The sequence below is a fragment of the Pogona vitticeps genome, chromosome 2 (genome assembly GCF_051106095.1).
Source record: "Pogona vitticeps strain Pit_001003342236 chromosome 2, PviZW2.1, whole genome shotgun sequence".
In the NCBI taxonomy this organism is placed as follows: domain Eukaryota; kingdom Metazoa; phylum Chordata; class Lepidosauria; order Squamata; family Agamidae; genus Pogona; species Pogona vitticeps.
Genome location: NC_135784.1, coordinates 296,561,110 through 296,588,328, shown reverse-complemented (window position 1 = coordinate 296,588,328; position 27,219 = coordinate 296,561,110). Strand labels below are relative to the sequence as shown.

Below are 27,219 nucleotides of genomic sequence, written 5' to 3'. Positions count from 1 at the left end.
GAAGCTCTTAATGCAATTACATTCAACAGGAAAGGAACGATTAAATGCAATTATTTTGGGTTAGACTCCCCCCCCCCTTTTCGGAATTTAAAATTTGACAGATGCTTGATGAAAATACAATCACGCTGAGTTTTGTCAGATAAATGTAATAAAAGATGAGGAAGATAATTGCCCTGATTAACCACATGAGATCTCTATGTATTTTTCCCTCTGGCAAGGCATTTTGGTTTGGTGGTTAGAATACTAAGTAGTTCAGGGATTTTTATTCAAATCCCAGCCACGCACCAGCCATGAAAGTTACCAGGTGACCCTGAGCAGTCCCTGTTTCACCATCAGCCTAACTTCTGTACATTTATTATGAGGATGTACAGAAGTTAGGCTGATGGCAAAATAATGACTGCTGAGGGTCAGGGGGGGGAACAATTATGTTTGCTACAGTGAAAAGCAGGACAGACATTTAAGTGGAGCTGCCCTTTTGATGGATAATCCATGCTGTATTTTCAAAGAATGATTAATTGAAAACCTTGTTGTTGCTGCAGGACAGTGAATATTACAACTCCTTGAAATGGATCCTGGAAAATGACCCTACAGAGCTAGATCTCATGTTTTGCATAGACGAAGAAAACTTTGGACAGGTATGTCAGAATCCAGTGCAATCAAATATATAACATCTTTGTTTTAAGACAGTGATCAACGATACCTCTATAATATCACAGGATAAGCTACCAAAGTACAGTGGTGCCTCGCTTAACAATGTTAATTGGTTCCCAAAAAAACATCGCTATGGGAAAACATCGCTAAGCGAAACACCATTTCCCATAGGAATGCATTGAAAACCGGACAATCCATTCCAATGGGAACGGATTACCGTCCTTAAGCGAAAATCACCATAGGAAACATCGCTAAGTGAAACGCAGTTCCCACATTGGAATGCATTGAATAGGTTTCAATGCATTTCAATGGTTTTGACAGGTCCGTTTTCGCTATTTTTAAAGTGTCTTAAAATGTTCAAAAACTGTTTAAAATGCTTGGAATCGTTAGTGCACCTTGTAAAACCTTTGCAAACTTAATTTGGCTTTGTTTGGAGTCTTCGTTAATTTTTGGTGAATTTCCCCCCCCCCATTGGAATGCATTGAACTGTAGGTTTGACAGCTGTCAAACAAGGTGCACTAACGATTTAAAGCATTTTAAACGGTTTTTGAACATCTTAAGACACACTTAAAATAGCGAGAATGGACATTGCTAAGTGAAACAGGGAGGCCTAAACTGTCATCGCTAAGCGAAGCAAGGTCCCAAACATTGCTATGCGAAATTTCCCCATAGGAAACATCGCTAAACGGAGCGCAAGATCGCTCCAAAAACCTCATCGCTAAGCGAATACATTGTTAAACGAGGCATTCGCTAAGCGAGGCACCACTGTATATGTCAAAGTACAGAAAACCTATCGATGAGAACCACGTTGCCTTAGGCAACTGCACACGAGTATTTCCTGGGCTGGCTGTTGTGTACTGGATCTTCCCTAGGTTGTGGAATTGATGGTGCACATTGTCACGCAGCAGGAAGCCTGTAAAAAAGAAAACAGTTACTGTATAGCATATGGGAAGAACCATCCAATATGCTTCTGGTCTCTTTCCCTCCTGTTATTTCCACTGGCCATGTAGCTGGAGAATTCTGGAAGAAATAGTTGAAAAAAAATGAAATTCCCAAGCTTTGGCTTTCCTGATGTTAAAAATGTATGGTTTGATAAGACTTTAAATCAAAACTCTTTCAGAGATTATGTCTCTCCCAATACCTGGGCTTGGGCTGGTTGCCTTTGAAAAGAAAACTTAGAGATTTTATTCCACTTGCACAGAGAACAATAAACATTTTGATGAAACAGCAGACCATAATCTTGCTAATCTTTTACACAATGCCTTGTTTGACCCAAAAACAATTACATCATTATTTCAAAATTTGCCAGAGAAAATTAGTTGACTAAAGGAGACAAAAAAAAAGGAGGGGGGAATCAAAAGAAGAACAAAACCATCCTGCCATCTGTGTTGTGTCATGTGACCTTTTGTGAGGGAAAACTGTTGCTCATAATGCTGAAAGGCAGTTTTTCAAAAATCTCAACTGAACTTTTCCACCAAAAATTTGACTTCACAGCATTTGCTTTTTGTGTTTCATTGAGGTTAATAATTAGTTAAGGAAGGCTTTCCTATATACGCGAAGGCTTTCACGGCCGGGATATAATGGTTCTGGCTTTTTCGGGCTCTTTGGCCATGTTCTGAACACGGCCAAAGAGCCCGAAAAACCCTAAACAACCAGAAGGCTTTACTGTTGCAATTTTCTTATTGGTTTTGGAGAGTTTTGATCCACGAGACTCTGCATCTCACAGTGATGTCAGGGCTACTGGTTGAGAACTACTGGATTACAATACAGTCAGTAAGCAAATTGTAGAATGCTTGTTTTTTGTTATTACTGTACAGCTTTAGGCTACCTTTTTTTCTTTTCCATTGGCCCCAAAGTTATGTGGAGCTCTGGGAAGACAAGACAGAACCACATTTGGCATATTTTATTGATACCATGTTTTCATTCTTCACGTCTGTTTGTATTGTTTTGTGCATCACGTTGCTTCTAGTACTATGAGTGCATAACATCCAGAAAGTTGTGCCATTAACAGCCCTGCTGAGGTCATGCAAACTCAAAACTGTGGCTTCCTTTATTGACTTGAAGCCTCTCATGTTATGTCTTCTTCTTTTCCCACTGCCTTCTCCCTCCCTCCCCCATCTTTATTCTTTCCAGTGAGTTTTATCTTCTCATGAAATGCACAAAGTATGGTAGCCTCAGTTTAGTTATTTTAATTTCAAGTGAAAATTCAAACTTGATTTCATCTAGAACCCACATATTGGTCTTTCTGGTGGTCCATGGTATCGGTAAACCTCTCCTCCAGCACTACTTTTCAAATTAGTCTTTTCTGTCCTCTCAGGTTTCTTCTATTGTCCAGCTCTCACATCTGTGCACTGTAATTGGAAGTATCATAGTATTAATGATCTTGGACTCGTTAAGTATACAGTATATCCTTATACTCAAGGATCTTTTGTTTATTCACAGTTTATTCACAGCTGCCCTTTGAAGTCTCGTTCTTCTGATTTCTTGACTGCAGTCTCCAGTTTGATTGATGGTTTAAAACCAAAATACGATAACTGTTCATCATAAGCTTTAAAGTTATCTGTACTCATTAATTTTGTCTTCTTAATATTCAACTGTAATCCTGCTTTTTGCACTTTGTATCCAGCAGCTCACAGAACTTATATGTAATTGGGACTATTCATTCCATCCATAATTTCCTGTAACCTTTGTCCAGTCAGGTCACTTTGTTTCAGTAAGATCTGCTTTCCTAGTGTTTGTACATTTTCAGAATTAGCACAACGTAAGTGGTTGTGATATGGTTTTGACTGTGCCGATATTTATTGAAATAGACTATGCTATGAATTCCGGAAGGACTTGTACAATGGTGTAATTCTATATTAGCGAGCCTTTTTATTCTGCTAGCACGGTGTTTGGTTTAGTCCCTTGTCTTCCAGGCACCTTTCTGCAGCTTCATATCTCATGTGGTTTCTCCAAGGTAATTGCTTGCTGACCCACAGCACCTTAGTTTTGCCCTTCTTTAGGCTGGCGGCTTCCCCATTAATTTTCGCCAAACTCCTATATCTTTTTTTGTCTTTCAAATGCTTCGAAGTGGCTCTTACACAGTTCTGATAATACAATAAATAAGCTAGAAGTAGTGCATTGTCTTGTTCCCAAATTCATTCTGAGCTTTATCCCATGTAATGTTCCTCTTCCTCTTCTTCTGTGGAAATATACTCTGGTAGAAAGTGTTCACACAGGCATACTAACTTTGCTGCCAGAACTCATTGTTAACTGAGGGTAGCAATGATTTAGTCACAGGATTGTAAGCAGTGGAATCCTGGAAAGCCATAGAAAGAGTTCTCTATGTCCCTGGTGGGTGCTGTTAAGATTCTGTATTTCTACACAATTAATGTAGAAGGATTTTGTGTGTGCCCAATTTTTTCCTGTCTTTCTAGCTGACATCCTACTGGAAGCTAAGTAGGAGTTTTCACTTAAGGTGAAATAGAACCAGAAGACATGCTTAGTGGCAAATACAGATTTGGGCACTCCAGTTTTGTACTATAAAACAGCAGATCGATTGGTTGGAGAACACCAAGCTGAGTGATTCTGCCTTTTTTTTTTCTTCATGTGTATTCCCATTTATATTCCAATCTCTATTTGTCTCAAATTTTAGACTATAATAATAATAATAATTTTTTTAAAAAACTGCAGAGCTGGAAGGGACCCTGTGAATCATCAAGACTTGTGGAGGTTTTTTATTTAGTAAAAATATTGCAGCTCAGGAGACATAGGTTGTCATCATCTGAATCCTTCAAATGACTAACATAAGTATTAGAAGAGCCTGCTTTTCTGTGGTTTTTTTTTTAACTTCTTGGTTTAAGCCTTTGGAATCATTACATTTGAAGCAATATACATCCCAAGGAAGAACCTGCAAATTTTGCAAAGGAAAAATATGCACAGAAACATTTTCTGTTAATGGTTCCTTCTTCTAAAATCCACATTGAGTTTTACAGTTGCTTTTGATATGAAAAAGATTCACAGATATTTCTTCCTTACCAGCCTTGGAATTGGAAGACAATAATTTATGTTGTAGACAAGTTGGATTCAGGACTATTTCATACATTACAAATCCAGGTTTTTCACTGAATGTACATTAAAACAGATGAACAGAAAGTAATTGTGACAGTCATCCATGCAGTTAGAAATTTCTTCTTTCTTGTTCCTACTTTACATATTTATGAATGTATTTCAAAAGGTGTGAAATGGTTTCTAGGACAGGTTATACTATGAAAGGCTAGAATCTCTCTTCTTTGTGCTTACATTTCTTTGTGAGGCTTACAAAGCTGATCATTATGCTGATGATACCTAAAAAGCCAATTTGTGTCTGACTTAAATCCAAGAGCCTCTTATGCAGTCACCAAAGGTCCACTTTGGAATTTATTTTTTTACATTTGGCAGGCTGGAGCCATCTTAAAATAGCCACTTAGATTGGTATTCTAGATGCTTTTTATCCACGGACGGTTGCAGGGCATCTATATTGTATCTGAAGAGATGCCAGAGAGGCCATGATCAGTGTCCCAAAAGCCACCATCCATGCCTTGAGTGAACCTTGGTAATTCTTTTATAACTAAGCAGATGACATGCCAGTCTGCCTTGCTTTTCACTTGGTAATAAAACGTGGTGCTTAATTCTGATTTATCAGTTATCCTACACCCATTCAGCCTTCCTGAAATCATCTCGAAACATGCCAACAATCAAAATGCAAATCTCCATAGACATTTTGACAAGATATTCTGCTAGGAACATTGAAATTATAGGAACAATATTAATTATAAAACATGATTTCATGTGTTAATATCCAATAATTGTAGCAGCATTTTTGGACATACTCCTGCAGAATAAGAAAAATTTAATTATTACTGTTTTTCTATTCACAGACATATCAAGTTGACTTGAAACCAAATGGATCAGAAGTAATGGTCACAAATGAAAACAAAAGGGAGTATATTGAGTATGTATACATACATATATATATACACACACAGAGAGAGTTATTTATCTGTTTAGTGTAATATTTAACATTCTTGGTGGGAATGGGTAGACTTGTTGAAAGTAGACTTCAGGATGAAATAACCAGAACCCACTGCAGAACAAAGCAAATGCAAAACAACATTTGGAACATTTTCTTTTAAAAAGGGCTCATTGCATTAGTTGTTCGTTCTCCGTGGGCAGGTTTATACACATTCTTGTCTCAACTACAATATATCTGCTGGCTCAACTGGATTTCCTTCAGTGTTCACTTACCATTCAGGAGTTAAATCAGTCTACTCTTTGTTAAAACTAACAATTGAATATCAGTCTTTATTTTGTGGTCACCAGTAGGCCACAAGAATATTGGGAACTACTCTCTCAGTCCCTTTAGTGGCAAATTCTGATACTTCACCACGGAAATATATAAAGAAAAAACAAAGAACATTTCCCTACTGCTTTGAATTGGGAGGAGAATAACATAAAATCCAAAAGATTCCTGGTCAAATGCCTCTAAAAATGCCTTAAAATGCCCTTAGAACTAACTTGTAATTACATGTTACTTGTTACACTTATAACTTAAGTGTTAGATGTTGTACTTGAAAAGTAACATAATTACAAGTTATATTACTGTATGTATAATAGTTACAAGTGAATAGGTTGCTTGTAATTACTTACTTTCATGAGCCTCGTGGCACAGTGGTTAAACCGCTGTACTGCAGCCAAAACTGTGCTCACGACCTGAGGTTCAATCCCAGGTTGCGGCTCAAGGTTGACTCAGCCTTCTATCCTTCCGAGGTCGGTAAAATGAGTACCCAGCTTGCTGGGGGGAGGGCAATGTGCAGCCTGCATAATTAACTTGTAAACTTTGCCCAGAGAGTACTTGAAGCGCTATGGGGCGGTATATAAGCAGCACGCTTCACTTTTTTCAAGCAGCTACTATAAACTCAGATGTCACAGCTCCCTCCTAGTTAGGGTTTGCTCTGGAAGTAACCTTATAGTATGCAAGGGATAAATATTGTGCTCATTTCTTCAGCAAATAAGGAAATTCTTTGTTAGAAAAACATTGACACGAAGGCCATATATAATGGGAAAATCTGAAATATAAATGGATCATCTCATATCGAAATATACTGATCTGTTCCCTAGTTTCCCAGCTCTGTGCGCCGGGAAAAACTCAGGCTGAAGGAAAAATTTACAGCATCAAAAATACGAGATTATATATTCATCCAAATCAGTGTGCAGTTTTCTGAGTGCTTCCCAGTGGCCACTTCTTCCAAGTAGCTGATGTGCTGCTATAGCTCCAGAAAAAAAAGGCTTTTAAGAGATTTTTTAAAAAATGAAGTAGAAGTTCACCAGCAGTTTTTAGAGTAGTTTGTTCACCAGGAACTCCAGGGAGAGAGCGCCTCCTTTTGTGTGAGTGAGGCTTTGAGTGAGCCGGAGGAGGTCAAATGGCAGCTTTCTGTACTTGTGCTTTAAGGTCAAAAACTGGACTATTCCAAAATGACAGTTTCCTCCCAAACTTCATAATATTGTGATTTACTATAATCTGTATTAAATGAAACTAAGAGGCCTGGGCCAGATATTTATTCTGTAGTGGACCAGGCATGGATGAATCGGTCAGCTTTGCTTTGTAACACATCAACCCTTTCTAAGGAGAAAAAAAAAGGTTTTCCCTCCAATCCCATTATTTTTTTAAAAATTCAATTTTTGTATATTTCAACAAAGAACAAACAAAATCATATTATCACTTATGTGTACCAACCAGATGTAACTGCTGGAATTATCTCCATCTATTCCATGCCTGCTGAAAATGAGAAAATGTTCAGAAAAACAAAGGTGGCAACCCTAATTCAGCACTACAAATATGATTGAATACACATGCATCCGAACCTAAACATCTCAGAGTAAAGCAGTTAAAGCTCTCTGTATGGACAGAAAAATGTGACAGCTTCCCTTTTAACGGAGCAGTTTCTTTGCAACTCACCTATGAATAAATTTGTGTTTTCTAGTGTGCTCATGTTGAAACATGAATTGTTATCCCTACATTATGGTGAACTCACTAGGTAATAACAATCTCCCACTGAAGTCAGTTCAGAGAATTTTGATTATAATGGAGTTTTCAGCTCTGCTTTCTCATTTATAAAATGTAATTAATTAAATCACAGGATTCTTGTGAGGATTTGTATGCGATAAGAACTTTGAGGCATTCAGTACATTTAAATCTACTGTATTAAATAATCAGTTATAAAAATAGTTTATCAGTTATAAAAAATTGACCCTAAATGTTTTGACTTTCAAGAATTAAAGGGCCAAACCATAGAAGAATTGCATTTCCCCTAACGTGATTTTAAATGAAAAACAGTCACTGGAGGCTGTACTCAGGAGCAGAGGTAAAGGGGTGGGCATGTTTAGTAGAAAAATTGCAGGTAGAAAAAAGTGTTAAACGCTCAACTCTTTATTCACTGTTTTGTGTTACAGATTACGGCAAATTGCTTTTCATTAAAAACAAAATGGAGTGCATGACATAGAACTCAGTGTAATGTGTCGTTTGGTCGTAACTCTGAAACACAAGCGTGTTGAGCTCCCCAAATCTAGCCAGGCTTTCAACAGAGAGATGAATTGTCTTTAAATACAGTGAAACAAATTATAATCTCCTCAGCAAGCTCAGGACTAATTTCATACTATTCAGTATATTTTAACATGGAAAGATAATCTCTGAAGCACTTTAAAGCATATATGCAAAGCCATTTAAATGTCAAGCCAAAAACCGAAGCAGAGGTCCCTTTGAATTACTCTTTTGTGCTCATCAGTAATTTTTTAAACCATCTCATCTGGTCTCCCAAAGGAAATCTGAGGAATTAATGAAGAGCTGCACATATTCATGAGCTCAGCAGATACTGCAGTTGAATAGGAAAGATTGCATTTGCCTCATTTGTTCTGCTTACGTTTTATCTCAGTTCGATGAAAGATTACTGAAGCTGTAAGTGGGAAGCCATAGAAACATTATCATGGTGAAGACCTTTAAACAATCTCTCTTATTTTTTCTAATGAAAGTGTTTTGTTTTTCTGTTGTGCGTTAGCTTAGTCATCCAGTGGAGGTTTGTCAACAGGGTTCAAAAGCAGATGAACGCATTTATGGAGGTAAGTGACCTCTCTAAGCTGCATGTCGCCTACTGCATCTTCTCTTTGGGGGCTGGGCCACATTTTGCTCTATTTTATTGAAGAATGAAAAAAGCTTCCAAAGTATCCCTGTGGAGCCACATAGGAAACAGTAGGAACAAAGGGTGATCAAATCACAGGCACAAGCCACTCAGCAACACGCTTTTCACCCTCCCGCTTTTAGACGCAGCAGCTTCAAAACAATCCTCCTTTCATTTTTCCTTGTCTCGGTGACAAAATTTGTCTACAAGAAGAAAATGGAAAGTAGGAAAAGAACAGGGCCAAGAGCATGGTGATGATCCCATCACATACGTACTGCTTGCTCTCTTGGAGGTGAGGGCCAGCATGCCATAGGCAACTTATACTTTTAGAATTTCATTACTATATATGCCTGTTTATATATATGTTCAAAAATCCAGCGATTAAGGTATCAAAATCCAGCTACTAAGTTTCTGGTATCACATTTTTTAGCCACATCGTTTTCTAGTCATGTACATAATGGTAGCGTTAAATAGCTGTAGCCGCTTTCTAGTCATGTAGAAGATGATTTCTTTTCCTCAATTTCAAGCTCTCCATTGCAGGCTGTTGACAATAACCATTGTGACCATACAAAATGATCTTGCACAGTTGGCTTTTGCCCAGTTGGTTGGGCCCGCCCTGTATACGCTGCAGGTAGTGATGGTCAGAGTGGACTGTACCACTTTAAATGCAGGTGAAGAATGTGTTTTATGAATAGTAGTCTATGTGAATTAAACACTCTGGGTTTAAAGAAGTAGCACGCTGGAGGGGAGTACGGTTGGCATGTATCTGTGCAATTTAAGGGGGGTGGGGTTGCTTCCTGGTAATTTTTAATGCAGGAATGAATTTTTAAAGAAACGTCTACCTGCCGTCTGAAGCAACATGGACCATCCAGCCACTTGACTGCTCTCTGTTCAGTTATTCCATAGAAAGGCAAGGCAGGGCTTGGAAATTAGTATTGAAGCTAATTTACTGATGTGAAGTAAGAAATGGATCTGTTAATGTTCTTTGTTTTACTGAAAATTATAACATTGTTTTATTCTATTGATTATTAATAATACAGTTATTAATAACGGACTGATAACATGTCACTGAAAAAATTTAAAAAGTCAGTTAAAATGATTTAACATGACAGCCCTCAAGTTACCCCCACAATAAATTAAAATTGAGTGAAATATCACCTTGTTAAGCTTACTGGTTTCATTTTAATGGTAGCTTTTTAAATTGTTGGTAACTTTTTAACAAATTGGAGTAACTAATTTGTAATGAAATATTGGTAAGGCCTCTGTCTGAAAATCAGTAGGACTACATCATGAGACAGTATAGATAGGAACAGATAGAGGGAAAAGGAAGTGCTATACCTAATTTCATCTTTATGTTAATTCTAATGTTCCTTTCAGTGATAGGATTTAGTAATATTGCCTTATTCCAGTTGTGTTTACATGTTGTAGCTAAAACAGTGAACAGCTCCATGGCACCTAGAAACTTACAAATGTGATACCCAAATGTATATTAAGTTGACAGTGACGTATATAGGTGGGTGAGTGCTACAGATTAAAGAATGGATAGACTTTATAAAATACATGGGAGAATATATAGTCCAAACCAAATTAGAATTCCTACTGAAATTTCAGATTGATACTAAGTCCTTATATGTCGGTGGGTTCGGGCACAGGGCAGTTCACATCTACTGATGTTTCATCTTCATGATGTTGACAATGGTAGGATATGGGAATAAAGGCTTGTTGTGATATGAACATGCATGAAACTTACTCCAGACACTGAAATCTGATTCACCAATTTTTGTGTGTTGCCTGTTCTCTGAATCATCTTCATTTAAAGATGGCTGCTTTAAAAGTTGTCAAATGGATACATAGACGTACAACAAACATTGAAAGTGATGTCATACTGAAGCCAGTACCTGACTGTTTCACTCCCTGGAGGCATTAATTCTCTGATTTTGATGATACAGTGTTTGTTGTGTTCTATTTATCTGCCTTATTTCATTTGTTTCTTTGGGACTTCAATGTTCAGACAGAGGTCAGTCCCTTGGTAAGCCATTCTGATTTTATGGTTGTTATTTTTAAGACTTGGTACTTCTGTATGGGAGTGAAGATGCCGAAATTTGTGTGATCACGATACAGGTTTTCAGGCTTCCATACTTTTCAATATTTGGATAGTGAGGGTGAGAAACTGCATTTCTGCCTTGATTCCAGTAAGACCACACATGCCCCTCCCAACAACCCCATTGATTATTCTAGAGTGCTCACCTAGCAGCGGAGTTTATTTGATGTAAGCCTATTTTTTCACTTTTTCACACAGTACTGAGAAATAAAAACACACGGCAGAGACTTAAAAGGAAGACCATTATATCAATAAGAAGCTATTTGCTGTAGCTTTTCTCTGGAGTGATGCATTTCCTCCTAAGTGGGTTTAAGAAAAACATAATTTTTATTGGAAATACACTGGTGTTCATGTGAGATGTTTTTCTGCTTTTTTTCTCTCTCTCCTTTCGCCCCTCTCTACCCACTCCCACCCCACTTCAGGGTTTCACAGAACTGCTGCCTCTTGATTTAATTAAAATCTTCGATGAAAATGAGCTGGAGGTTAGTTGCTCTTTTATTTCTTCCTGTCTTTACTATTGCAAACAGCATCTTTTACAGAACATTTACTCCGCAGCTGACGGACAGTTGTGTTGCATGTAATGCTTCTTGTATAGTACTGTTTTTCAGCATGAGAATCACAATATAGTAAATATATACATTTGTTGGCCATAATCCTATTGTTTGGGGTAGTGTTGTAAGATTTGCGTAACTTGTCATGACTAATTGATAAAATTTGTGATTTGTAAAAAAAAAAGTGGTATATGTATATAGTAAACAATGATAGTAAATAATGTATACTCGGTGTCCCTTGCCCTGAAAAGTTGATAGAAAGTGTGTCTGTGGTGTAGAGTGATACAGACTACAACATTAAGCACCATTTGTCATTATTATTTGTTACAATAAGATCCCACTTTTCTTCTCATGAGCAAAAAATGGCATATGCTGTTCTTCAGATCCCTTTTTCATCTGCTGAATAACCCTGTGAAGTAGTTCAGGTTAAGAGACTGTGAAATGGCCAACCAGAATTTGAACCCAGATCTCCCCACGTTCTAGCACAGTCCTCTAACCATTATACCACACTGGCTTTCTAGCAGGGAGAAAGTCTGTTGAATACAATGAGACTTAACTTTTGAGTTGCCGTGCATAGAAACTTGTTAGTGACATTTTGTATACCATTATTAATTGGTTCCTTCATGTCATCAAATTGGCTAAAGAAGTATATATGAAATCGTGGTTTTGATGTGTCACATTTTCTAGATCTAAAGCTGCTGTTGTAAGATATAGTGTTGTACGTTTGATGTTTTGCAATAGCCTAAGCAATACGTTATTAAGTTAATAAGCAGTCGTGAAAGAAATACTTCAGGTATATTTTTTTAATTGCCTTAATAAGATTCCTTAACATAACAAGCAGGGTTCTTGGGGTGCTGGAATTTATGAAAACACCACATAGTTGCCAGTACAACAGTTGGTTTTCATGCTTCAAAAATCTCATTCATTCACAGTTGCTAATGTGTGGTCTTGGTGATGTTGACGTCAATGACTGGAGACAGCATACGATCTACAAGAATGGGTATTGCCCAAACCATCCTGTCATTCAGTGGTTCTGGAAGGTAACATTTGTCATTCTTGATGATATAACCACTAGGCTTTTTCCCTCATAGGCTTCCTTCTGATTTTGTTCTCTAAAGCAAACACTAACCACTTAGACCACTTCAACAACTCCTGGATGTCTCAAATCATCCCCTCAGTTACAAGTGTGATGTTTCTATGCAAAATCCCAACATTTTTCACATACCGGTTGCACAAAAATGAAATATCTTCTCCTTATGTTTGGGGAAATGCAACAATTTAAAGGCTTGCTTTGGGTTGTTTGCACCTTTCTTATAGTCGGCAACTCCTGTTGCGCTTGCTTTGTGCCCAGGTTTTACTTTTCAAGGGGAAAACTAAAGACCTTGAAAGAAGGGGGGTCCATCTCTCACTCTCAAGAGGAGACCAAAAAAAAATGTAATTCCCCATTAAAGCATCCCGTTGGATCCAGTCAGACAAAACGTAGAAGGAATGTTGTGGACATTCCTCACATCCCTAGGGTAAATTCACAGAGGAATTCATTGAAATGGGAGTTTTCATTGCAATTTTATACACATGTCTGCTACATTAACAGGGTTGGACTGAGATACCCTTAGGGTCCTTGCAGTTCATTGTTGAAAATCAAGTTGCTTAGTGTCAGAAATCTTGTCACTTTCAATCCGTTCCTACCTACGTGCATGCTGGCTTGGTGAGTGTGCTTGACCCCCACTATCACCCCAAGAATTGTGCCTAGAAGCTCATTATCTGGAATGGACTGAAAGTTACAAATTTTTTAATACTAAGCAACAGGATTTCAGCTTACAATTCAGTGCAGTACCAGAGGCGATTATGCTTCTGCCTATCCTGTAACATAAATTAGACAAGGTCTGTTGCCATTATGTCCTGCTGATGGGCTTACTGAAGTCACTTGGTTAACAACTGGAAGAACCTAATATTAAACTAGATAGACCTTTGGGACTGAGTTGCAGGGCATTTCTAATCTGCTTACATGAGAAGATCTTTATGTAGGTTAAAAGGTCTTGCCTGTTTCTCAGATTGCAGTTTCAGTTGTAAAATCCTATTATACGATCAGGTGCTTTGCTTTGCCTGTGGGTGTGAGAGACATATCTATCTATCAAAGCATCTATGAGCTTCTGTAACCCTTTTTTTAAAAACAGGCTGTTCTATTGATGGATGCTGAGAAACGTATCCGACTACTGCAGTTTGTAACTGGGACATCACGAGTGCCTATGAATGGATTTGCTGAACTTTATGGTGAGTTTATCTTGACAGGTCATCTCACTGGGTCGTAATGTTTTTGATTCTTTTTGATCAGGTAATTTGCAGTGTGCATTCTTTTAAAAAAATGAAAAGGTGTATCTCCTTAATATACCCTCCTCCTATCTCATGGCGCTCAACAGCTTCCTCATGACAAAGACGATGCCATGGGAGCCTCTAGACCAGAAAACTCCCAGAAGCCTTCACTACTCACTGTGTTGGCCAAGATTTCTGGTAGTTGTAGTCCATACACATATAGAGACTCAAGATTGGGAACCACTTGCTTTAGACCTTCAGGAGGTGGGGCGGAAGAAAAGGAACTTTTTTTCTTTCCAAAAAATCACTGCAGATGTGTGATATAACTTACAGAATGAAACTTCAGTCATTGTTTATAAGGAGTATATTAAAAGGAGTTTTTCCATTCATGAGTTTTTATTGTTGATCCAGGTTCAAATGGTCCTCAGCTGTTTACAATAGAGCAATGGGGAAGCCCTGAAAAACTACCCAGAGCTCACACATGGTAAGTAACAGACACTAAATGTAATTTTATTTACACTAACTTTACAGTGGTGCCCCGCATAGCGAGGTTAATCCGTTCCGGATTAACCTTCGCTATGGGAAAACATCGTAAAACGGATCCAAAAAACCCATTGGAACTCATTAAACAAAGTTTAATGCGTTCCAAATGGGCCCAAAACTCACTGTTCTCCGATGTTTTCCCTTGTTCCGGCAGCCATCTTGGGTGTACCGGCGGCCATTTTGAGCGTCCCGGCGGCCATCTTGGGTGTACCGGCGCCCATTTTTTGTGTTCCGGCGGCCATTTTGGAACCTCTGAACAGCTGTTCCCCCATCGTAATGCGAGCATGCCCTTGCATTAGCGATGGGGAAATCCGCATCGCAATGCGGATTCATCGTTCAACGGTGCACTCGTTATACGAGGCACCACTGTACTTACTGTGATTAAATTGGACATTAACTCAATAAGAAGCTTCTTTCATCTGCTGCTGTTTTCTTTAAAGTTAACATATACAAGGCCAGTAGTAGACTTCTGACCAATTCCAGTCTTATTCTTCAGGGGTGCGGGGGCTTCTGATGAGCCCACAGCCTCTGAATTCGCCGACTTTGCCCACTCGGCTTTAGGCCCTGGGACATTCTGAAAGAGTTTAAAATATGAAGTTGTGTGGTGGCTTCGTGTGAGCAACAAACAATTCAATTTACGCAAAGCAGGGTACAACCAGTTGCCTTTACCCAGGTTCACATCCTCTGAAAGGGAACTTCTGAGCCTTAGGAGATCCTAGGATATAACACAGAGAGCTGTTGTTGAACATGTTGGTGAAAAATCTGTGCTCCGCTTCGAAGAGCCACAAATGTTTTCTGCAGGTGGAAGGGCCACCTTTGGAAACACTGCTATTGAGTGTTCAGAAGTCTACAGAAATAATCTGTCTGATCCTAACACCTTGCAAGCGAGGGAGAAGGCATTCAGTGTTGTGGCATGCTTTGCTCCTCTTCTTTTCCCTTCTTCAGTTCACAGTCCACCCCATGAGTTGAAGTACAGTCTGAATGGACATATTGAAACCTTAGGCATTTTTAATTTACATAGTTTCTTCAGCTTCTGGACTTGTGTGCTGCATACACAACATGCTTCACTTTGCAATACAAAAAAAGAAATGTGTTCCGTTCTTCCTGACAGCATCAGGATGTACCCAAGTCCAGTCCTTGATTTGCACCTGCATAAGGGAAGTTGCATAAGTTTTGGAAGCTAATTGCTGTATATTAATAAGATGCTGGTTTCATTCCTGGATCTGCTCTGAATCACACATCAGATGTATTTCTAGGAACCCATCAGGTACCTTATTAATGAGTGGCAATTTGCTTCCAAGACATAATGCAGCCTCCCTTATGCAGGCATAAATCAGCTGTAGGATTCTGGCTATTTAGTTATGGTGCATACCCCATAATAACTTCTAGCTATCGTTATATTCCTTTCGATTTACATTTTAATTACTTCTTTAAAAAATCTGTATAATGCAAGGCACTGGCCTCTCGCCATTTTTCTGCCCCACCTCATCACAGGCAGTGCCCACAACAGAGCACCAGAACAGTATGATATTCCTTCTCTACATCATCTTTGTAACTATAAAAATAATTATAAAGTACAGTTACCATGCAAAAGGAATTACAATATTTCTCATCAGGTTACATAAGTAATATAATTACTAGTAATTGGGTACAGGTATTAATTACAAACAGCAAGTTATTTGTAATTATGTATTCGCGAAGGCTTTCACGGCCGGGATCTAATGGTTGTTGTGGGTTTTTCGGGCTCTTTGGCCATGTTCTGAAGGTTGTTCTTCCCAATGTTTCGCCAGTTTCTGTGGCTGGCATCTTCAGAGGACAGCACTCTGTGCTCTGGTGTAGTTGGATTGGGAATGCAGTATTCATGGCTGTGAGATAGGCTTTTGTCTTTTTCTGTGGATGGGTAATTAGTGTGTCTTGTTGTGGGTGTATTGTTGTGCTAAGGAGAAGAGATTATCTGTCACTGTGGTTGATGGGTGTCATTAGCTGGTCTTTTGTGTGTAGTGATCCCCTGTCCTTGTGGCTGGGTAGAGTTCGTTGATTTTTTGCACGCTGTATTTTTGAGAGCTGGGAGCCAAGTTTTGTTGAGCTTTACCTTTGGCAGGAGCTGGGACAAAGAGGAAAGTGTGAAGTGTGAAAACCCACAACAACTATTTGTAATTAGTTACTCCCAAGTTCTCAGACTTTTCAAAGGTACCTTTAAAATGAGTGTGGGCAAAATTTGGCTCCCAGACATGGTTGGACCTCAGCACCTAAGGACCTCAGCATTACCCGCAATTGCCACAGTGAGGAACATGAGACGGTGCAGTCTAAGAGCATTGAGAGGACTAGGTGTTGTATTCCTCTTCTTCTGTGCTCCACAATGATAGATCCCAAGTGACTTTACAGTGCAAAGAATGTGAACAGATTTGCAATTAACCCTGTTCTGTGGTCATTTACCCATTCTCCCTCCTTCTGTTTCAGCTTTAATCGCCTTGACTTACCTCCATATGAATCTTTTGAAGAACTGCGAGAGAAGCTCCTTATGGCTGTTGAAAACGCTCAAGGGTTCGAAGGAGTGGATTAAGGAGGCCCCTGTTCCAGATCATCACTATTCTTATCAATACTCTGAAAACAAAGATTCTGTTCACGGAGCAAGTTCTGTGTGCACTTTTCAGTTTGCCTAATAGACATTTACAAGAGGCAGTGGCAGAATACGATTGCACATGTGGTTGGTTCATGGAGCAAACTCTTATACAGTGCAGATATCTAAATCCAGTGGCTGGAAGTAACTTTTTTCTCTCACCTGTGGATAGTATTTCTGAAATTTCCACGGCTAATTACCAACTGGTTGATGTGTACTCTTGACTACATTTCAGCAGGACTTAATTCTATTTATGTTGTGCCTCTGAAGGCAAAAGCCCTTAATAAATGTTTTACACACTTTCTAATGACAATGAATGGAACTAATCATTTTACAGGTATAGTATTACAGCTCAATGTTTACTTTTTAAAAATGATTCAGATATTTTCAAATTTTATTTCATTACAATTAAACATGAAAAAAATCATCTACTGGAAAAAATCAATTATTTCCTTTCCCTATTATTTTTGCCTTGATTTGATGCTGGTGGCATTCTATTATTAAAAGTCCCTGTTGTTTTTTTAATTGATTTCAGCCTTATGCTCTTGATTTTTTACAATCCTAGGAGCACCCTTTTGTAAGAAATTTTCTGCAGATTGGAAGTATTATCAGAAAATACCTAATGCCTTTTAATCATCTGTATTGAGCTTTCACGGACAACAAAGAAAAAAAACAATTAGTGATTTGGGATGTACAGTATTTTATACAAATCCACAGAGTATTTACAAAAGGATCATAATACAGCATGCCCGATTTCTCATTCAATAAAGAAATTGCCTCACTATTCCTTAATAATATTTATATATGTATTATAGCTCTCTTGGTGATGGGATTGGCATTATTGTCCTGGGGGGTGGAATGCTTAATCCTTTTGCTTACCTTTGTATTGTGACCATTCTACTAATTCTCTCCTTGCGACAGAGGTATTTTGAAGGACCCTTGACACTGCTCGGTTTGGCCGTTGTACAGACCAGATCCATTTTATCTCCTGTCTGTATTCATTTGCTAATCATATCTAAATGATTGGGACAACTCCCCTCCCCCCATTTTAACTGCACCGATTCTAGAAGCACTTTATGTACCACACGAAGCTTGTGCGCTTTAGAAAACATACAAACATGAACATTAATGTGGAGAGATGCCTTTCTTTTTACCCATGTCTTTTTGGTGCGATACCTGTCTGTTGTGAATTTGGCAGTGGCTGACAAAGTAAAGCAAGCATACCTAATTGAGTTGAACCTGCAACTTGTATTTTGTGGGTTTGGTGGGTTCCTTCCCCAGGCCAAGATTTATTGAATATATGCAGTTCTAGCCACATTTGTAACATATGACATGTTGCATGACCAGACAGTAACGCGCGACTTGTAACTGTTACGTAATAGATTAAAAAGGAAATTGCAGATGAGATCCAGGTGAATAGGAATTGTGGAGAACTGGTTTGGCAACTCTGAAAGCTGATTTAATTCAGTTGACCGTGACTTGGGCTGTTTAAGGTAAATTCAGCAAATGAGTCACGATCCAAGTAAGGCTGCCGTCTTAAACATGCCTGCTAGGGAATAAGATCTATTCAATATAGTGGGCTTACACTCTGCATAAACATAAACCTAAATACAGTGGTGCCTCGCTTAACGGGTGCCCCGTTTAACGACGAATCCGCATAGCGAAGAATTTTTTTGCAATTGTTTTGCGATCGCATTGCGATGTTTTTAGAACAGCTGATCGGCGGTTCCAAAATGGCTGCCGGGTTAAAAAATGGCCGCCCGCTGTGTTTTCGCGCCCATTCCTCGCTTACCAGGCAGCAAAAATGGTGGCCATATGGAGGATTTTCGCATAACGGTGAGTTTTTTGCCCATAGGAACACATTAATTGTGTTTTAATGCATTCCTATGGGCTTTTTTGTTTCGTATTGCGACGATTCCACATAGCAACTATTTTTCTGGAACAGATTGTCGCTATGCGGGGCACCACTGTATTTTCTCAGGCAAAGTTCACCCCAGTAATTTTCTGATGGGTAGACCTGTTGGTTTACTGGCTGTTGCAGCAAAACCCAATAAAATGTCTTGTGAAGCCTTAAAGACTAACAAGGTGCATATGAAGAAGGGGGCTACAAAAGCTTGTACCTTATAAAATTTGTCAGCCTTAAGGGGCTACAGGATTCTTTGTTATGTACATTTGATTTCTCATAAGTATTTTGTTTCATTTACAGCTCCCACTTTCCACGCTAAAAGCATGATAAACAAAATGTTTTTAGGGGCTTTATTTTTAAGTTTTATTGTTTTTGGTCTGTTCCTCTCATGGTTATGAAATGTAGGTACCATCACTATTAGGGACCAGGAAGTTTTAAATCTGAGCTCTTTTTCTTAATGATTCTACGCAACAAATTGATGAAAAGATAAATGAAATTATTTCTAACTCCATTTGAGGATTCAAACCTAATAAGGCCAAACTGGAAATAAAACCAAGAATCAGTAATTGGCACCACAATTACCATGTTACTGCTGATTAAAGACTTGCATTTACTGATACTTTGGGAGCAGGTTGTCAGTATAGAGGGAAGTCTCTCTGTTCTGTAGTGAGTGTTCATGGCAGATTACTCCTTGGGCAGTATCATTCCTCTGTCCTCCTTATAATTTAAATTGCTCTCATCTTGGATCCTATTTTATAGAGATTTGAGGACAGTGTGACCTTGAGCCATGAGTTCCAGTTTTGTCACCTTAATATTTTATCAGTTCAGAGTGCCTTCCTTCTGTGATTCCTCCCAGTCTCTGTATGAACCACGCATGTGGTAGAGATGCTGCTGGGACAGACAACAACAAACCTCTTAAGATAAAACAGATTGTGAGACTAAAAGATGGTGTCATGAAATCAAAGTAGCTGTAGCATATCTTCTTCTTCGTGGCCTCTGTGAATCACACCCTGGGTGATTCGCGCCTGCACGGAGCCTCATTGGAAGATTATAGAGCTTCTGCGGTAGGAATGAACACATTAGAATAGGCCCCTCCCCACACGGTAAAGTACCTTGGTGCCAAGCGTCCCCTTTCAGTTTCTTTCAACTGCCTCATTGAGAGCCTCATAATTTTGCTCACCTTTATTGAATCCCTGCCAGAGGATAAAAAGATACTAGCTCAAACCTTCCAACAAGAAGGTCTCTCCGTTGCTAAACAACAGATGCTTTCCACCCACCACACTGTAGACGCTACAGCCAAGTCCATGGCCACTTCAGTAGCCCTATGCCGTTTTTCCAAGCTCAGAACGGTCGGCTTAGCCAAAGATGCTCGGGCACGTATTGAAGACCTCCCCGTCGATGGAGCAGGTCTTTTTCATGCTGAAACTGACCATATACTGTACTAGAGAACATACAAAAGAAACGTTCAGCAGCCAGGCATTGGGGAGTTTACCCTTCCTACCAGCAATGTCTTCAGCAAAATCAATAGAAACACCCCAGAGGTTGTTGGTACCAGAGGTTCCAATGAGACCCTCCACGACAAAGCTCTTACAATCCATACTTCAAAAACCAAAGAGCCAAACCCCGGCAACAGCTTGCCACTAGGCGGAATGACCGGAAACCCAAACACCATGTTTGACGTTCCTCTGACCAAGATTGCCACCTACCCCACCAACCCTGCCCTCTGGAAACACCTGCATAGGGATCCACCACCACAGATTCCTGGGTACTCTCCATCATCAAAAACGGCTACCACATCCACTTCTTCAAACTTCTTCCGACAACACACGTCATTACTCCTCCGTCAGAACCCCTACAAGAAGAAATAATGAATTCACCTCTGAAAGATGCCGTACAACCCATCTATCAAAACAACACCGAGCTTTTCTCTTGCTATTTCACCATCCCCAAGAAAGACAGGGGTCTTTGCCCTATTCTAGATTTAAGATTATTAAACAACTACATCGTCACCACAAAATTCCTCATGGTTACTCTAGAATCGGTTCTTCCCTTACTTCGAAAAAATGACTGGCTCACCGTCATAGACCTAAGAGATGCTTACTTTCATATTGCAATACATCCCACACACAGAAAATTCCTTCATTTCTAACTTGGATCACAAGCATAAAAATTCAAAAGACTCCCATTCAGCCTTGCAACAGCTCTGCGAGTGTTCACCAAGCCGCCTACCTCAGACTTCTAAAACATTCTAATCTTTCCATATATCGATTACTTGCTCCTTGTAGCACACTCCTGTCACAAAGCTTGACAAGACACCCATTTCACCCTCACCCTTCGCGATCTTGGTCTAACTATCAACGAACAAAAATCAACATTAAAACCTACAAGGACTATACTGTACTACATTACATAAGCACACTCGTAGACTCCACATGAGCTTGTGCATTCCTCCCTGCAGAAAAGAGTGGTATAAATATACCAGATGGGCGGGATATAAATCAAATAAATAAATAAATAAATATAAATAGATAAAATCTCTTCACCTTACTTCGCGGCTTCACTCCACATGCCTTGATACCTGACTTAACGGTGCAACGAGTTCTAGGCACCATGGCCTCTATGACATCAGTTGTACAACATGTGCGTCTCAAAATGAGATCTCCCCAATCCTCGTTTCTGGACCTATTTGATCCACTATCAGATTCTCCCCACACTCTCCTAAGAGTCACTCCAGAATCAGCCTCTCAACTTCAATGGTTACATTCCCATATCAACCTTTCTATTGGGCGACTGTTCCAACAACCTCGCCCGCGAATACAAGTTATTACCGACGCCAGTCGCACTGGCTGGGGGGCTCATTGCAAATCCCTCACAGATCACACCAAATGGTCTCACAGAGAAAATTGCTTCACATGAATGTGTTGGAGTTACTAGCCATCATAAAGGCCTGCAAGGCTTTCAGAAACCTTTTTGTAGGAAAAATGGTACAGATCGCCACTGACAACACCACGGCAATGTACTGCATCCTAAAACAAGGTGTCACCCACTCCCCAGGTCTCCTCTACCTAGCGGTCGACCACTGGGAGTGGTGTCTGCAACATCACATCTGTCTCAGCCTTACATATCGCTGGTCAAGACAACGACCTAGCAGACTCACTCTGCCGTACAGATGCCCAAGCTCATGAGTGGGAACTAAATCAGTATTCCACCAACTATGCCGGAAATGGGGCACACCAACTTTTGATCTCTTTGCCTTCCGAGCGAATCAGAAATGTCAACTGTATTGCTCCCGAACAGGAATAGGAAAACATTCCCAGGGAGACACATTTGTTGGCCATTAGCCCAAGACCTACCTTTTTCCACCATTCCCTCTCCTCCACAAAGTTGTCATCCGTCTATAACAAGACAAAACCAATGCCATCATTATAACCCCTTGGTAGCCAAGACAGACTTGGTTCCCAGTTCTCTGCAGTCTCTCATCAGACATCCACCATCTCCCCTGCCTGCCACACCTTCTCACACAGAACAACTCCCAAGTCCTACACCTGGACTTACCTGTTCTGCACCTGGCAACGTGGAGGATTCTCCCTCGTTAAGGAATGTTCTTCATCATGCCAAAAAACCATCCTCAAGGAAAGCCTACCTGTACAAATGGAAGAAACTTCAATCCTTTACCAAATCTTCCTCATCATCCTCCATCAATCCATCACTTTCCACTGTTCTCCGCTTCCTCCTCCATCTCAAATCCAAGGGCCTCTCCATCTCATCCTTGAGAGTCTACCATTTGGAAACAATATCATACCAACCTCCTAATTCTCCAGCAGCAAACTTCTTCAAATATCCAACAATGAAACGTTTTCAGAAAGGTCTCTCTCATATCTTCCCCAATACCCAACCTCCCTCTCCACAATGGTCACTAACTCTTGCTTTGAAACAGCTTACCAAAGCTCCTTTTGAGCCATTAGCTACTTAAGACGCCTCACTTTTAAAACAGCCATCACCTCAGCTCGACAAGCTAGTGAATTGGCAGCTTTACGCTATGACTACCCTTATCTGCAATTTTTTCCTGATAAGGTGAAGTTATTCATGGACATTTCCTTCCTCCCCAAAATTGTCTCTCAATTTCATCTTTCCCAGCCAATTGTCCTTCCTTCATTTTTTCTGTCACCTTCTTCAAACCAAGAAAAAATACTCCATACATTGGATGTCAGAAGAGCTCTTGCTTTTTATCTCCAACATACCCAACCATAGACGGTCATCTCGTCTCTTCATAAGCCATCAGGTGGCTACAAAAGGCTGTCAGGTGACTTCGCAATTTATCTCCAGATGGGTCGCCTCTACCATCCATTTGGCTTATCAACTTGCTCGACAACCAGCCCCTAGAGTGGTTTGCCCTCACTCCATCAGGACAGTGGCAGCCTCTACAACCTTTCTCAGTTGGTGTACCTCTTCCAGACGTCTGTGCCTCTGCCACTTGGGGATAGCTGTCCACGTTTATCTGTCATTATAAACTCAACCTCTGGCAGAAGTCTGATGTGGCATTTGGACGTGCTGTTCTAGCCTCTACCTTGGCGTGACACCCTGCCTCCAGGTAAGACAGCTTATTAGTCACCCAGGGTGTGATTCACAGAGGCCACGAAGAAGAAGAACAGGTTAACCACCTGTAATTGTAGTTCTTCAAGTGGACCTCTGTAATTCACACATCCCGCCCAACCTCCCCTCTGACACACCATTGTTTGCTTACTATTAAGCGGCGGTTGACACAGCTGAAAGGGGACACTTGGCGCCAAGGTACTTATACGGGTGGGGAGGGGCATATTCTAATGTGTTCATTGCTACGGCAGAAGCTCTAGAATCTTCCGATGAGGCTCCGCGCAGGAGCAAATCACCCAGGGTGTGAATCACAGAGGTCCACTCGAAGAACTACAGTTATAGGTGGGTAAACTGTCGATTTCAAATCAGATGCTGTTTAATTTTTAAAATATCAATTTTGTGACCTAGGAAATGAAATCATAAATATGTGGCACAGTAATGGTAGGGATCAAGAGATAAGTTGATTTCATTCTAAAAAATAGAAACGTATCCACATTTGTGGTGAAATTGTCAAGTTGGTCAATTCATGCCTGCTCATGCCTCCCTCAAATATCAGCACGGCACCTTCATTAGTTTCTGAAGGCCATGTTTCTTTGGCTTGTAGTACCTCTGGAACTGCAAGCACCATCTTTAAGAAACATGAGATTACATTGAATGCATAATGAAAGAAGCCAAAGACCCCTTTCCCTACCATCATTGCTGTCTTCGCATAGAGAGCAATAGTCTGAAAAGGTGAGCCGTCACTAGACATAGAGGCCCTCAAGTCCCTATGGAATCCTGAAGAATCAGAGAAGTTGGGCATGTAGTTGACACTTCCTCTTCGGAGACAATGGGTGACAGAGCTATCCTGCTTCCCTTCTGCGTATGATCAAGTTAACTGTATTCTGAATATCTGATAGAGCTGTGGCTAATGTGGACTGAGACCCTTGCCACCCCTCGATACATTTGATGGCAAAAAGAATCGGGAAAGCAAGCCGGTGAAGTGCTAGCGGGGGAAAAAAACATAAGTCAACTTTTTAGAAATAAGGCTTTAAGCTATAAATGCATTTGTCTTCGGAATAAAGATAGGGAAGAGAGAGCCACACTGAAAGTAATTTTTCCCCTCTCTCCTGTTTTGTCCAACTGAGTTAACCCTATCCTGAGAAACAGAACAGTAATATGCCAGCTTGCAACTTTGCCTTAAAAATTTCCTGATAGTTTGGGTGTTTCATACGAAGCAGAACTGAGCAAATCACCAGTTCAGCTCTCAGAGAACATCCAAATAGGTTTCCAAATAGCTTCATGTGATGATGAACACGGCTGTGGTGGTTTTAATGTGAGGATGATGAATTGTTATAATGAACTAGCTTTTTTGCTGATCACCTGTGTCACAAAACGCAGTTTGAGAGGCGCCAGGTTGGGCCAAACAGCAAATTTCTGCAATCTTTTTTATAGTGTGATGTTTGGAGAACATACAAGCAGCAGGACCTCTATGTGCACAGTTGTAAAGACAGTGATGCTATTCTTATTGAGTAAGCAGAGAGTAGACTGGGATCTAGTGAGAGATCACTCCGTGATCCGCAATACATCTGTGAGTGTTTTTGATGACCTGTTGTCACTGCAGCAACAACAAAGGGGATCCTTTCCCCCTCTAAGTTCTGAAATGAAGGATGCTTGTGGGTGCGTGGAATGACAAATGGATGTTCATGTAAATGAAATGCAAGCTGGTACTGGAAGACTGAAGTACTCTGTGCTTTAACTTCACTCAGTGTACCAGGTGTATATATGGTGAATTTTGTTCATTTTGTCATTTGCTCACTTAACCGAATCAGAACAGCAATGGAGTTCTGCGTCTTGAACTCTTGTGCTGCAGTTCTCCATTTTTTAAGAAATGCATGGAAAAATATATGCGTTAGGAGAAATTGCTGTACAAAAATACAGATGTTAAGGACAGCAGCATTTCCAAATGGATATATTATGGGAAACTGCTTGCTTAACTGTCATGCATTGAACACAGAAATCTGTAAATTTGTAGAAATGCGTAACAAAAAAGTGTATTTTCATCCAATCTTTTTTTAAAAAAAAGTTTATCTGTGGATGTATAGATGGAAAGAAATGAAGGTGTGAGTAAATAAAACATTGAAAGTGGCATTAACTGCAATTGAAATTTATCCTAGGTTTTGCATCTCATTCCGTTTGAAGAACTTTTCATGTTTCAGTGAAAAACATGCCATTTTTTTACTTGCCCCAAAGCCTGGATTCTGTCTCCCCTTCTTCTAGATCGTAAGAGATAGAGATGCCTTCTCTGTCACCTTTCCTTTGCTCACCCTTTTGTGCCTTTCTTATTGTGCCTTTAGTAGTCTCTTGTCTTACAACAATTTCCATGATTTTTCATTTTTATTTTCATTTTCCATTATTTTGCTGTTTACCAATCTCATAGTAGGGCAAGAAAATTTAGATACCATTATTCTAAATTTTATTGTTATTCTAAAGTTCTGAAACATGGGCACATCTACATACAGAAAATAATGTAGCATTTGGAGGAGACTACAAAAATCATCCAAATGATTTGGAAAGGTTATCTTTAAGACTAAGCAAATGGGTTTATTGTGACTTTTTTTCCTAAGCCAGTCCAGAACATTTATTCTTCCACCTCTTTGTGTGTTGAATCAATGCCTCTTAAAGCCTAGAACTGACTAGTCACAAATAACTAGTTCTCATTATTTCCAATTTTGAAGTAAAGACAACTTAACCAATTATACTATGATCATAACTTAACAGGATAATTTCTCTCACTTTGTGATGTTAACTAGGTTTTTGATCACAGACAAGGATCACACTAAATGATGGCTTGTGGACTGTTGTAGGTGGCAAAGCAATGAGGGCTGGACAGGATGAGAGGGTATTTAGTACTATAAGCAACAAGCTTAGGGCATTCAGCTTAGGGCATTTCATTCAACAGTAAATATTTCAGTGACTTACCAAAACTGAAAAGTTATTTTTAAATTGGGTCTGGAGATGTAACTAAGTGCTATTTTGAGACTATAGGTGTAACTAAGTACTATTTGAAGTATCTCCCCAGGCTCTAGTGTTTCAGAGATTGGAGCTTCTAGGTTTTTTTGCATCCATGTCTGTGCTGGAAGGATAATCTCATATGGAACCTCGCTCAAAGGACTAGAATATATGGGGCACAGCTGGATCTAGTTTTGAAGGGGCCCTAGGCTAACCATTCTTTAGTGGCTTTCCTCTGTCATTAGAGCCTTCTGGGCTCACTGTGCAGCATAGGCTGCACTAAGAAAAACACTACAGCAGATGCAATGTGGGGAATGAAAAAACCTGATGCAATCTAGGTGCTTTGCCCCATAAAGCAGCAGGACAACCAATGGGTGCTGGTGGCCACCTAAAGATATGAATCGATCTTCCCTTCTCAGTTACTTCCCTTTCTGGCAGTTGTTTCCAATAGCATTTTTATTTTGTATATTAGAGCAAAACAATACATTCTAGAGAATGCATTATTACAAGAGGGAATTCCATAGATGCTGGAAATATCTAATCGCCTGGGCAAGAGCTTTTGACTTCTGTACTTTGCAAATTAAATTAGTTGTTTAGTGATTGGTCACCAGGAGGTAAGCACGGGCTTATTTCAGAAATATGACTGCCAGTCATAAATGTCTCTAGGATACCCCACAGTTCAGATTCTAATACAAGGCAACCAGTAATGTACTCTTTGGCCCCTAACTTCTTAGCTAAACTCTTTTAAGATGCTGCTGTGC

General features: G+C 39.7%; 1 protein-coding gene and 1 long non-coding RNA gene across 17 annotated transcripts in view; one reads left to right on the top strand and one right to left on the bottom strand.

Moving 5' to 3' along the window:
• NEDD4L (NEDD4 like E3 ubiquitin protein ligase) overlaps positions 1-17,281 on the top strand; it is a 322,144-nt gene extending 304,863 nt beyond the window's left edge. For all 16 annotated transcript variants that reach the window (XM_078385189.1, XM_072992884.2, XM_072992886.2 and 13 more), the window contains 8 exons: positions 540-635; positions 5,550-5,623; positions 8,724-8,784; positions 11,367-11,426; positions 12,428-12,535; positions 13,670-13,766; positions 14,217-14,289; positions 16,809-17,281. In XM_078385189.1, the coding sequence (XP_078241315.1) occupies positions 540-635; positions 5,550-5,623; positions 8,724-8,784; positions 11,367-11,426; positions 12,428-12,535; positions 13,670-13,766; positions 14,217-14,289; positions 16,809-16,911 (672 nt within the window). In that variant the 3' untranslated portion in view covers positions 16,912-17,281. The remainder of the gene's footprint in view (positions 1-539; positions 636-5,549; positions 5,624-8,723; positions 8,785-11,366; positions 11,427-12,427; positions 12,536-13,669; positions 13,767-14,216; positions 14,290-16,808) is intronic.
• On the bottom strand, positions 16,227-22,271 carry LOC140705004 (uncharacterized). The gene is made up of 3 exons (XR_013541579.1): positions 22,228-22,271; positions 16,829-19,933; positions 16,227-16,452 (listed from the first exon to the last, which is right to left on the bottom strand). It is a non-coding gene; the product is annotated as an uncharacterized LOC140705004 (long non-coding RNA).
• Between the last annotated feature and the right edge of the window lie 4,948 nt (positions 22,272-27,219).